This window comes from Salvelinus namaycush, chromosome 32 (assembly GCF_016432855.1).
Source record: "Salvelinus namaycush isolate Seneca chromosome 32, SaNama_1.0, whole genome shotgun sequence".
NCBI classification, from domain to species: Eukaryota; Metazoa; Chordata; class Actinopteri; order Salmoniformes; family Salmonidae; genus Salvelinus; species Salvelinus namaycush.
In genome coordinates this window covers 9,395,831-9,409,948 of record NC_052338.1, presented here as the reverse complement: position 1 = coordinate 9,409,948, position 14,118 = coordinate 9,395,831, and the positions used below count along the sequence as shown (strand labels likewise).

The 14,118-nt window shown below is 41.2% G+C and overlaps 1 protein-coding gene and 1 pseudogene across 3 annotated transcripts in view; both read right to left on the bottom strand.

The window, feature by feature from the left end:
- The window catches only part of LOC120027542, a 29,628-nt gene extending 20,809 nt beyond the window's left edge, over positions 1–8,819 (bottom strand). For all 3 annotated transcript variants that reach the window (XM_038972531.1, XM_038972532.1, XM_038972533.1), the window contains exons 1-7: positions 8,646–8,819; positions 6,993–7,265; positions 6,601–6,894; positions 6,199–6,483; positions 5,156–5,209; positions 4,768–4,812; positions 1,278–1,316 (exon numbers count right to left, since the gene is read on the bottom strand). In XM_038972531.1, the coding sequence (XP_038828459.1) occupies positions 1,278–1,316; positions 4,768–4,812; positions 5,156–5,209; positions 6,199–6,483; positions 6,601–6,894; positions 6,993–7,265; positions 8,646–8,709 (1,054 nt within the window). In that variant the 5' untranslated portion in view covers positions 8,710–8,819. The remainder of the gene's footprint in view (positions 1–1,277; positions 1,317–4,767; positions 4,813–5,155; positions 5,210–6,198; positions 6,484–6,600; positions 6,895–6,992; positions 7,266–8,645) is intronic.
- A 1,132-nt stretch (positions 8,820–9,951) lies between these two features.
- On the bottom strand, positions 9,952–13,322 carry LOC120026805 (annotated as a pseudogene).
- Positions 13,323–14,118: the final 796 nt, after the last annotated feature.

Here is a 14,118-nt window from a genome sequence, read left to right as displayed (position 1 = left end):
ATACTGAAACTAACAGATCTGTTGCCCTGCATGTTAATTAACACAATGCATCAGACACACAGCTCATAAAAGAGACTACAATCACACTAAAAGGGCTTGTGTCTGAGAGTAAGGAAATAAACCTTTAGACCTTTGTGTTTGGTCCATGGTCTGATGTCTTTCTATCCGATTCTCCCTGAGAATCTTGTCGCTTGAACATTTATTGCACCGTTCTAATTTGTGTGCCGGCCGTGTGGGGAAAAATGTGAAGGCATCACGAGCTGTGACAAAATCAACTTTTGTGTCCTCCATCATTCTTAAATAGAAGAAGTTTGGAACCACCAAGACTCTTCCTAGAGCCAAACCGAGCAATCGGGGGAGAAGGGAATTGGTCAAGGAGGTGACCAAGAACCCAATGGTCACTCTGATAGAGCTCCAGAGTTCCTCTGTGGAGATGGGAGAAACTTCCAGAAGGACAACCATCTCTGCAGCACTCCACCAATTAGGCCTTTATGGTAGAGTGGCCAGATGGAAGCCACTCCTCAGTAAAAGGCAAATGACAGCCCACTTGGAGTTTGCCAAAAGGCACCTAAAGGACTCTCAGACCATAAGAAACAAGATTCTCTAGTCTAATGAAACCAAGATTGAACTCTTTGGCCTGAATGCCAAGCGTCATGTCTGGAGCAAAGCTGGCATCATCCCTACGGTGAAGCATGGTGGTGGCAGCATCATGCTGTTGGGATGTTTTTTCAGCAGCAGGGACTGGGAGACTAGTCAGAATCGAGGGAAAGATGAACGGAGCAAAATACAGAGAGATCTTTGATGAAAACCTGCTCCATAGCGCTCAGGACCTCAACCAAGACAGCGCAGGAGTGGCTTCGGGACAAATCTCTGAATGTCCTTGAGTGACCCAGCCAGAGCCCGGACTTCTAACATCTCTGGAGAGACCTGAAAATAGCTGTGCAGCAACGCCCCCCATCCAACTTGACAGAGCTTGAGAAGATCTGCAGAGAAGAATGGAAGAAACTCCCTAAACACAGGTAAGGGGTCTGAATAATGATGTAAATGTGATATTTCTGGGGGTGGGAGTTATACATTTGCAAAAATGTCTAAAAACCTGCTTTTGCTCTGTCGTTATAGGGTATTGTATGTATATTGATGAGGGGGAAAAAACGATTTAATCAATTTTAAAATAAGGCTGTAACGTAACAAAATGTGAAAAAAGTCAATGGGTCTGAATACTTTCCAAATAGACTGTACAAGGTAAAATAACTGGCAATACTTTTGAATAACATTACCTGAGTCAGAGGAAATGCCGCTAGCGCCATCCATTGTCACTGGGAAAAGATAATCAATCTTTAGTTAGATAAAGCTATATAGTGATGATCATTGTTCCTCTATAAGGCATGCATATTCCCAATTGAAATTCAATTAATGAACTGAAAAATCCTCATAGTAAACAACGACCAGTATCCAGATCATTAATTTAATTCACTTCCTGAATTGAAAAGTACACTAGTAAAATATGTTACATTTACTTTTTCCCCTTTTTACATTTAACTTCAGTGTTATAATAATCATACTCAGTACAGATAATTTATTGGTTAAAATTCATTTGTCATGTTGTTCCCCACTAGGTTGTTGACAGTGTGTAAGGGCTTTTAACATTAGAACTGCCTGGCCTTTCAGCATATAAGTACCCGATAGAGAATGTTGCCAGGCGTCCCGTTTAGCATATACATAAGATGCATTTCAACCTGCAAGATGCGCAAACATGCTTGATAAATAAATGCTTGATAAATAAATGCTTGATAAATAGTGCATTAACTATTGTAAAGGATTAATTGCATGAAGAAGTATTCATGGAAAAATATATTTAAAAAATAACAATAGTTTTGTTTGGGTAGTCAAGGATATATTTTGTATAATTCTATAAAGTCATAGAAAAAAACGTAGGCCTATCGTCTATTTTTGTTTCCCTTACAATAAAAAAACACTACAGTGTAATCAATTTGATCACCTTTATTTGTAGATGTGATTAGTAATAAAGGCCAGTTACAGCTTCGTTTGACAAAGTAGAAACTAAAAATATAATAATAATAATATAACCAGCCAGGTGTGCAGGTGAATTATTTGCTGTATTTCTAAATAAAAGCACCAGTGCATGAACAATAGTAAAGGATTAATTGCATAAATAAATATTAGTGGAAATATATTCATGACAAGATATAAAAACAGTAATTGGTTGATTGTAGCAGACACTGTATTGCGCCCTTATATCTGTGCCTTTACACACAAATCAATCGTGTCTTTTCTTTATGCTTCGGGTCCACAGTCAGCACACAGCTTCAGGGCTTTGTGTGAGCAAGCCCCACAAACAAATCGGTTGCACTGCACAATTTTCATGGGCCTTGTTTCGTGCACCTGACGACTTGACATTGTGTCTTATTCTTCCCGAGTGGGAACTGTGGTGCTTGGGGAAAAGAGAGCAGGACTTGTTTCCTTGGCGGCCTGCTTGGCTCCTGTAGCTTCCATCTTGGCGTTTTATGTTCCGAGCGGGCTAGTCTTCTTTGCAATCAACTTGTCTGCCAGGGAAATTGATTTGAACATGGTCACATTTCTGCCTTTGCTCATGTTAAGGCTCCATGAGTCTCAAAACCACAGTCTCAGACCGTCGCTCACCCGCTAGCCTGGTTTCATCTTTCCTCAGATATAGAAAGCCATTGAGCAAGGACTTGGTTTTGACATCGGTGGCTAACCAGAACTTAACTGAAGTCAAATGCACCATTATCACTTCCTATCGGGTTTCTATCACCCATTCACGACAGAATAGAATATTAAAATTGTACGTTAATTATGTTACTAGTTTTTGCTTAATAGCCAGAGGAATGCTGCCTGACAAGTGGTCATGTGCTGAATGCATGGACAACACAGATATTCTTGTAAAAAGTGACATTTGGAAAAAGAGCTGCACCTCTTGAATTTTGAGTTACTTGAAAAAGGTAAGTCTGATAGAAACTGCAGAATATGCTCTTTCAGATACTATATAAAAATCACAATGTTTTACCTGCGAGTGACTCTGAAGGACAATTTGATAAAGCGATGCTCCGTTCCCTGCATCTGTCAATTACAAGATGCGCCCATTTCTTCATGTACAACTTGACTGGCCTAATATTCTCTCTCCTCAAGTTATTGTCAACTGAATCTTGTCCACAGGCTAACTCTTATTATGTATGAAATTAGTTTTGGTATAGTTTAGGTGTAGTTTTGATGGACCGGCTGTGTGGCATCGGCTGACTGGCATTGTTTGTTTCCTGCTCATCAACCTGGATAATAGTCAAGGATATGTTTAACATTATTCTAAAGCCTGCAACATGTAGCATGTTTTACTTTCCCTTCCATTTGATTAGTAATAGAGTTATAGTAAATAAAACAGTCCCATAAGAATGTATTTTTACAAAGTAAAATTTAAACAAGAATGGGATCAATTTAGGCCTAATTTGAATTTGATTGTGAAGTGACTTGTACAATTATCGCCTATTTATCCATTTGTCAATCATTCAGTGAGAAGAGAGAGACGCATTAGCACCTGGCTGACTACAGCACATTGTCTTGGCAGATTAAGTCAGGAATAGTTGTAAAAAAACAGGTAAAACGGCTCTAAATACTTTTGTTTGTAATTTCAAAATTCTGACAAATGAGCAGTGTAAAATACAAACATTCAGGAAGAGTCAGGGAAGGAGCAGGACATAGCTTTTTTGGGAGGCTGAATTTTTTAACTTACAAAATCAATCATCAGTGGCCGTTGGCCTATGGCAGTTCTAGTGTTATCTCCTAGCTCTTGATGATGACTCAGTCCTCTCATTTTAGGTAAACACTTAGAAAAAAAAAAAACTCTAGAATCTAAAAGTGTTCTTTGCCTGTCCCCATAGGAGAAGCCTCTGAAGAACTCTTTTTGGTTCCACGGAGGGTTCTACATGGAACTGATGGGTTTGCCCTATAAACTTCAAACATCCTTAATCATGTCACAGAGGGAGAGAGAGGGAAGCAGGATGTGTAAATACTGTCAGAACATGTTATTGTTAGACATCGGGATACTATGGGAAGGAGGGGGGCCACAGACTGGTACAAGTCAACAGGACAGCTATGAGTGGGGAGAATTAAGGAATGCGGAACCAAGTCAGCTCCAATGAAGTGAGAAAGAACAGTCATCACTGGAGTTCTGCCTAGCAACAGAGATGTACTGGCTGACCATATGTGTGAGGAGGAGACTCCGCGTAGGAAGGGTTAAATACCAGTGCTTGTGTAAATATGTTTTTTTTGTCTTGTGCATCTGTGTGACCCAGTGGGTGAATACACCTGGTTGGAGCTTTACTAATCATCTGAGTTTTACACAGTTCATTTAGAACCTAACAAACTCAAAAGGGTTCTATCTGGAACCAAAAAGGATTCTATCTGGAACTCAAAAGTGTTCTCTTATGGGGACAGTTGAAGAACCCATTTTTCTAAGAGTGTACCACATGATTTGTGATGAAGGTGATAAAAGTAACCTTTGCTATTAAATGCAAACATGCCAGGTCTTATTGTATTGTTCCTTAACCTGCCTTTGGAAAACACCTTGAAGACGTATTTGCTTAAATGCCAGGAATTCATGTTATAAGTCAATCATTCTTATTTGTAATTAGAATCTTCTCAGAAAATAAAGAAATGGAACCTTTTCTGCTTTTAGCAACTATTATAACAGTAAAACATAATATGTCCTCTACAAGTTTTGAAATAATGTCTTACTTGGTGTGGTGGTCATGTTCGAATTGGTCGCTCCATTCCCATTGCCTGAAAGTAACAGAGTCATATGAGTAGAATATTTTTGCAAGTACATGGTGGTTAAGTCTGATTCATTGATGTTATGCTATATACTGATCGGTATTGTCCAGAACAACATGTAGACAATATGGGGCTATTAATCAGTATGGGAACATGATTGATGTGTAAAAACATGGATTGGATGGGCTGTCATTAATTGAATCCTCTCAAGATGTTATTAAATCAATGCAAACGACAATCATGAGATGGACCATTATTAAACACATCCCAACCAGATCATTGGTATTGCTGTGCTACTGCTATACATGAAAGACTTCTAGGGGTAAAACGCATGACATTGTATCAACAGTACCATTTAGAGGGGTCTGGATCCCAGGAGGTGGTAGAGCTCCTGATTTACCAGCACCTAAAACAATGGAGCAAGGTGTTAAAACCAATTATGAAAGTGGACAAAAACAGGGGAAACACATAGGTAGGAAAAATAATTATACAATACTTCACTTAGTTTGACCTCCTGACTTGATTTACTAAAGTCATGCACTAATGCCAAAAAGGGCACTGAAAAACCTACTCTGTACAGAAATTACCACAATCGCTACCGTTTCTCTCATACATAATATAAGAAACTTAGATATTTTGCCTTTCCTCCAAAGAAACAGCATGATAATTATGCCAATGGCAGCAGCACCACCAATGATGATGATAGCAACTGTGGATTAAGTACAGAACACACTAAGTACAGAACACACCTTCAACATAGTAGTTTGAAGGATTTTATTGTAATGGAATGGGGGGGGGGGTAGTTGAGGTAGTGAAGGGGGAGCGTGATGCTCGTGGTAGGTAGAGGTTTGTCTGTCCGTAGAAACAATAACAAAGTGGTCACACCGCCTGTATTTTGGTAAAAAGCGGTGGGATGGGCTTGGAGAAATGTACCCACTCCCAAGTTCATAGACAGAGCTATGGATGCAAGGACTGACCATCCATGTTATTCAAATGACAGTTTTAACCACGTTCTGAGGCCATACAGTGTTTGTTTACATTTACATTGTTTACAAAACACTGGAATAAAACAAGCCTGTATCTTGCGATTTGATGGAGTACGACAGTAGAACTAAGCTCATGAGGCATTCATAAGTTATATTCTTCAAGATGCAATGGGTATATATCATTCATTTATGTCCAAAAATGGATGTAGCAACAACAGATTCCAGCTTTAACAACAAAATCCTATACATTGAGCTTGAAACTGTTGACTCACATTTAAATAATCTTAATTTGTGACCTTACAACAGACTCAAACATTTTACTAATTGATTTTTACCATAATTGCTAACCATGCTAATAACTGGTTTGTTGAAAATATATAAAGTATATGAAATACTAGGACAACCTTACCCCATTTTTTCACAATTGACTCGTTCAATGTTGTATGGCTGACAGAGCATTCATACATTTCCTTGTCTGCCTCTGGGATCTGCACACTAATCCTGATCTGGTAGGTGTCATCATTATTGGGTAAGACTCCGTCAGACTGCACTCCATCGTCTTCGGTCAGTTGGACCCCATTCTTCTTAATATGAATTATCACATCTTTGGGATAGAAACCTGTTGCCATGCAGGTCAGGCGGACATTTCCTGCAGGTGTGGCTTTTTTAGCAAAAACAGAGATATTTGGAGGGGCTGAAGAGGGAATAAACAGAGAACATTCATATTTAATTTCTGATCTCATAGGTCCTTTTCTGTAAACCAATCGTTAGGCTACACTATTTAAGGAGATTAATATTTATAAGTACTCACGGTCAGTGCTACTTAATTCTTTGTCTCCATATTCCATGAATTTGGACAGCCAGTCCACACACTCCTTCTCCAGGTAGCCCTTGGTGTACTGGTTGAGGATCTGCACCCCGTCCCACTTCCTCTTAGTCGGCAGAGCTTGATCGACTGGTGCCACCCACTGCATAGTGGCAAAATCAAAGGCCAAGAAGTCATCACCATCGTAGCTGTATTGGTCAGTGCCCTTTATGAATTTCAATGTGCCGTCTGGCTGTTTGTCAATCTCACATCCATGTTTCCACTGAAGGACATGAACATCTGAGATGAAAAATGAAAAAGGTAGACAACTAATTACCCACAATTTAAGAAAAATATAAATGCTGAGCGTAGGACAAAATGCAAGTGTGGTTTCTCACCAGTGTTGTTGTGCCCCATGCGGTCCATCAGGATGTTGATGTTGACTTTGAACCACTGCTCCTTGCTCTTGCGTGACTGAGTGCCTTTTTCCCAGTAGTCTGCTGGCAGCTTCTCCCTCATCCAGTCCTGTTTGGGAATCTTCTTTTTATCCACACTGTCATAGTAATCAATCTGTTTGTCATTCAACAGACCCATGGCAGTGAACTCGTGGATACCAGGCAATTCAACTGGCTTTGAGAGGGCAGTGTAGATGTAATTCAACGAGTAGATCTCTGTAGGGGAAAAGAAACATTGAGATAATTTGTCTCAATTCTCCTTCTCTCCATGTTAATCAGCCATGCTGTAAAACATTCAATTTGCACTACGCATAAATAGCTCTGCCATTTCCTGGTTGCTAAAACTCTAATAGTTAACCTAATTTCAGTTTGTGCCAAAATAAGCTTGTATAGTGTGTAGAGAATCATTGTACCATCTAAACTGCTGTTAAATATATTTTCCATAACAAAAAATACAGTATTTTCAGCTGTTTGACTGGTGTACAAAAACAAAAGTAAAAGAAGCAAAAACAAAACTTAAGAACAGAAAGCATAGAAATAGAGTACATAGAACATATCTCCTGCTTCTTAGAAGTGCTATCAATTAGAATGATAGAGCTTTAACTAACATTTCTATGGTAATTTTGTCACGTCGCCCAGAAAGTTGCCACTAGGAAGACACTGTCAAATACTTAGGTCTATCGTCTCTGTAAGGGGCCAACTAGTAAAAAAATAAACTTCTATGAAATATCATAGCAGGGAAGTCATACTACGGCCTTGCATCATGATGTCTAAATGGTAGTTTAGTTTGCATTGATGTAGCCCATACAGGCCTATTACAAATCTAATCAAATCAAATCTAATTTGTCACATACAACAAGTGTAGACCTTACCGCGAAACGCTTACTTACAAGTTACACCGGTTGTATTCGGCGCATGTGACAAATACAATTTGATTAGATTTTTAATGGGCCTATAAGGACTACATCAATGTAACCTAAACTACCATTTAGACATCATTATGCAAGGCCATAGTATGACTTCTCTCTGCTATTACATTCATTGCCTATTGAAGAAGTGAAGTGGAACATATTCTGCGATTTATCAAAAACAAATGTATTAACCTAATCAATTAACAGTATTGATTAAGGTAAACTATTTTCGTAACTTGTTGATTAGGCATATGAGTCGTCAAACTATTAAAACAATGAATTTCCTGTTTCCTGTGAGCGTTTCATATTTTTGTTAAACAGTACAAGTAATTTATCTACAATGTAAAATGTCAAACATACCAGCTAACAACATGATCGGGCAGCATATGTGTTTTACAAAAGGTTGATCATGGGGGATTTCATAAGCCTAAACAAAGTAGCTGTATCATCTTGCCTTATGGCTGGCCTGTAAGTGCGCATTAGCGAGTAACGGTAATCAATAAAGTGGAATAACGCACATAAGGCTGACTACATAGCCTATAAAACGCAATAAATCAAAAAATATTGTAGACTATGCTACAACAACAGACCGCTCATATCAGTTGGTAAACGATTTTTATTATGTTTTTATTTTTATCCAGCAGTCAACTTTTACTTTTGACATTCGAGTAGGTCTACAACTTACCGCTTTGGCTCTGAACAATACATTCTGTCGAGAAATATAAAACAATTAACATAAACGTATACATCTTGTGAACTACGTTTTTGCAGTTTCCTTGAGAGGTACAGTAAATGTTGGAGGTACAGTAACGGAATACCTCCAACTTCAACAAAGTCCGGTCTGCTACAACCAATTACTGCCGCGTTCAAGTACTAGTCAGAACTAGGACTTTTCTGCCTCTCTTAACTGGTTGTAGTTATAAACGTGCCGTGTTCAACGTTAGCAAATTGGACATTCCAGTTTCCAACTAGCGTTTGAACGCGGCATAATTCGTTGCCCAAAGTGCTTTTATTCATCCAATGATTTTTGAGGACTGAAAAACGTAAGCTGTTATCAGGTAAAAAAGACGAATGTACGTTTCAGTTGCTGTGAAGCCTATTTGTTTCCCTTATTGGTGTCAAATCAAACTTCTCACATGCGCCGAATGCAACAAGTGTAGACCATACCGTGAAATGCTTACTTACAAGCTCTTAACCCACAGTGCAGTTCAAGAAAGAGTTAAGAAAAATATTTACCAAATAAACTAAAGTAAAAAATAATAAAAAGTAACAATAATGAGGCTATATACAGGGGGAATTGGTACCGGGTCAATGTGCGCTGAGGGTACAGGTTACTCGAGATAATAAACAGCAGTAGCAGCAGTGTACAAAACAAATGAGGGGTGTCAATGTAAATAGTCCGGTGGCCATTTGATGAATTGTTCAGCCGTCTTTTGGCTTGGGGGTAGAAGCTGTTAAGGAGCCTTTTGGTCCTAGACTTGGTGCTCCGGTACCCCTTACTGTGTGGTAGCAGAGAAATAGTCTAAGACTTGGGTGACTGGAGTCTGACAATTCTTTGGGCTTTCCTCTGACACCGCCTAGTATACAAGTCCTGGATGGCAGGAAGCTTGGCCCCAGTGATGTACTGGGCCCTACTCTGTAGTGCTGTATGTTCTATTCCTATTCATTAATTGTGCAGACCTGGAGAAAATCTAAACACGATGCCAATACTGTTTTCACTGTAGGCTTGCATTGATAAATTCAATCATAGACATCAAATACATCAGATTCATTCACATACCCTCAATCATTTTATAATGTAACAATTATGATAGACTAGATTTTACATTTTGTTTAACGGTTTGGAAGTCTATTTCATGATATATTTCTAATCATAATCTCACAATTGATTGCTCTGACATGTGTCAATCAGTACTTCAGCTGTCCACTCATCCCTCTGCCTCACCCATTTCCTAGTTTCCCACCCTCCACAAGTCTTAGTCCCTCCTTTTTTACTTCCTTCCAAAACAGAATCCAAAGCCTCCCTTCTCTCTGTTGAAAGCCTGAAGCCCGCCGGTGACGTAAGAGCCCTGTTCCCGTTTCCTCCTCCCTCTTCTCCCCCCTTTTGGTAGTGCAGAGTGTCCATGGGGTGGCCGGGGAAGGGACCCAGGGGCCTCCTCTCCAGATCCCCCCTCTGGCCTCTCATGCCCTCCTGTCTCCAGCTGTTCTCAGACACCAGCTCCCTGAGCAGGCCCGGGCGTGGGTTCTCTGGCCCAAACTCCAGAAGTGGCCCCCTGGGGCGGAGGCCCGCCGCAGCTACAGCCCTCGGGACATCCAGGGAGTCCTGGAGTAAGGCCGCCTCCCACTCAGGGTTATCCAACGTGGGCAGGATGGCAAGGGGGAAGTGGGGGTGCCCGTGTGGCCCCGGGATGTGAACCAGGAGAGCCAGGGAGAAGAGTGAGCATCGGCTGAGAGGCACAGAGAAGGAACGAGGAAAATCTCATCTATAGGTTGGAAATATAAAGTAGTTGTGAAATAAATCACAAAAAGTAAAAAGACTCAACGCATCAGATTGCAAATCATCCAGATATTCGCAAAGCCCTGATTCTTAGGGCCCCATTCAAGAAAAAAGCTAAATTAACTGTGTGGAGCAACAAGCAAGCATTCCTCCTTCCCACAAACACCCTGAAATAGCACCAAGTGGGTGTGCTGCTGTAACAGTATAGCTTTCATCTGTCCCCTCGCCCGACCCGGGCTCGAACCAGGGACCCTCTGCACACATAGACAACTGACACCCACGAAGCATCGTTTACCCATTGCTCCACAAAACCCGCTGCACTTGCAGAGCAACAACTACTTCAGGTCTCAGAGCGAATGACGTCACCCGATTGAAACACTATTAGCGCGCACCCCCGCTAACTAGCTAGCCATTTCACATCGATTACACTGCTAGACACCATGTCCTAGCATGCAGATTTCTACAGGTATTTACATGGTTCTATTTACTATGTAAGCACTGAATCATGTGTACCTGCTGTACACAGACAAACTGAATATCAATGTCCACACCTGATACCAAACACATTAGCATTGATGGATCCATTGGCTTACCTTGTAGAATGTGTTTCTGCCTTGACCCTTTAAATACCCCCATAAATGTAGTTTCAGCTGACAGCGTCGTGTCCTCTGTCCCCGATTGGTTAATCGGGCCCTTGATGCACATGTAATGCAACATCTAAATTCTTCTGACTTGGAAACAGGCCTCACTTAACTGATGGATTCTAAAGTGTCCAATTATTGTGCTTGATTGTGAAGTGATTCTTTAGGACTGTCGAAGAAACCTTGTCTCAGTCATTAAGGTCATCTCACAGGGAGGACACGGATGTACCTGAAAGAATTTCATTGTAGGGTTTCCTGACACATTCATTATAGACATTCATAAATACTCTGGATCAGTCACTTTTCTCAATTGAACGATTCAAGTAAAAACATCATATAACCATTGAGGTCAAACTATAGATTAAATTAATTACTAAACAGAGCGGTCATCTTCATAGCGGAACGTCATGTGTGCTTTGTAAATTGACATTTTAAGAGGATTGTAGCCATTTTACATTTTGGTTGTTTAGCAGACGCACTTATTCAGAGTGACTTACAGTTGTGAGTGCGTACATTTTCATAATTTTACGTGCTGGTCCCCCCTGGGAATCGAACCCACAACCCTGGCATTGTAAGTGTCATGCTCTAACAACTTAGCTACACATGACCTCATCCTATTCATCCTTAACCCAGTCTGTTAAAACCAATCTAGGGTGCCTCCCGAGTGGCGATAAGAAACCCTGCCTCCCGAGTGGTGCAGTGGTCTAAGGCATTGCATCGCAGCTGTGCCACTTGAGATCCTGGTTCGAGTCCAAGCTCTGTCACAGCCAGGCCGTGCCCGGGAGACCCATGGGGCGGCGCACAACTGGCCCAGCGTCGCTAGGTGTGACACATTGGTGCGGCTGGCTTCCGGGTTAGGCGGGCATTGTGTCAAGAAGCAGTGCGGCTTGGCTGGGTTTCAGAGGATGCACGCCTCTCCAACTTCGCCTCTCCTGAGTCCGTACAGGAGTTGCAGCGATGGGACAAGACTGTAACTACCAATTGGATACCACGAAATTGAGGAGATAAAGGGGTTTAAAAAAATCTAGTAAGGTATGACTGATTGCTGAAGTACTGTATTATTTTATCTGTTGAAAAATTATTTTAGACAATGAGTAAACAGACAACCTATACTTCCATCAGTTAATACAGCCCATTTATTAAAGTACAAAGAGCTCGTAGTCATATTTGTGGTGGGATTCAGATACATGATCTTACACACATTCCCTGGCACTCAGTGTGTACAATATCATAACAAACACAAGCATCTATACATCTCTAAACTACTTGCGCATATTGATATCATAACAGCCATGACAAAAAGTGGAACAAAACAAGGGGCGAAGAATGATCATAAAACGCTTAATTTACCATAGCATTATTATAACTAAAAGTCTATCAGTTCACAGAGCTGTACCGTCAACATGCCTAACATTGACCACGTTTACATGCACACCAATATCCACTTATTATTCGGGATACTGTTTTTGAGTTGACTCATATAAACATCATATCCCGATTACAATAACCAGGATTGAAACTTTTCCTGGTTATGAGACAGGCGGATAAGAAGGCTGGGACATGCTGATCTTCGACGGGATACTGTAGCATGTAAACATCGAATCCTGTTTACCGTTGTTTTTGGCGGTCTGCGCAGGCTCAGTTTCGCATATCATGGGTGATGTTTTTATCTGATTGTCAAACTCACTTGAAAACAATAGGCTACCTGTGCAGTTCGATCCATCATAATTCCATAGTAATTTGTTTTGCTGATACTAACTTACTGGCTTAGGCTACTTTCACCCATAATTTAGATACATTTCTGCAGGCCATATTATAATTTCTGACATTTGGTAGGCCATTTGTTTGTCAACTATAGTTAGATACTTGCAGCTTCTCTCCTGTCATAACTTGTTGTCCTGGAAGACTAAATAGCGTAGTGATCACCAGAATAATGTGAACATGGTCAATAATATGGTTGAAGTACCTTGTCAGAATCGCCTTCTCTCCCCAATCCAGACTCCCCAAAATCATAGGTCATTAAAGGGGAGAGCCTTGGTGCACCCTGGGAATTGTAGTCCAGGAAGAACGAGTCTTTAAAGCCTGCTGATTGGTCGGCGGGGCTTTGGGCCGGGTCACTGAGAGGGGCGGTGAGCAGAGAGAGCTCCAGTTGGTCGATGGTGCTGGTCTGGAAGAACTGGGACTGGTGGGAGGAGGTCACTAGGGACGGGGAGGCTGTAGCCATGGTGTCGAACCTCTGGGGGGCGGGTGAGTTGCTCTGCGACTCGTCGGCTGAGAGGGAACGCCTGAGCTTGGCCCTTGCATTCTGGAACCACACCTGAGTGTGTGTGTGTGTGTGTATGTATAAGAGAGAGATAGAGATGAAATGAGAAATCACAATCATTTTAAGCATGACCTCAATGTCCATTGGCAACAGTTTGTCCGCATAATCCTGTACTGATTTTTTGGGGGATCACTACTCAGGTCAAAATTTGTTCACAGTTAAAATCCTATGTTCATGTCTCAAACCTGAAGCACTCTCTTGGGCAGACCGGTCCTGTGAGACAGACAGCTCCAATCCTTGCCATCAGGGTTGTGTTTCAGGGCAAAATAGGACTCCATGGCTCTCAACTGTTCGCTGCGGAAACATGTTCTTATTCGCTTAGTCCGCCTGCGGGCCCGGCCACCTGTAACGCCATCCTCCAGTCGTGGCTCAGGGCTGCTGACAGACTCCTCCCCTTCTCCTGTATCAAGGTAGGTTGATATAGCAGACTGTCCATTTGTAAACGTGAATATCATCTGTCATCTTTGAATAACTCACCTTCTCGCTGCTTGAGGTGGAGCTTGTGAGAGGGTGGAGCACTGCAGTCATCATGGTAATGTGATTGACAGTACAGGCTCTGCCCCTGTTGGCAGTATAGGTTACCAGGCATCAAGGTGACATCACACTCCTATGAAATATAGAATTACCACCATTGATGTAATTAAAAACGGTGCCTGGAGAGAGTGACTTCAATAGCCTCCTATTAAAGTGTATTCAA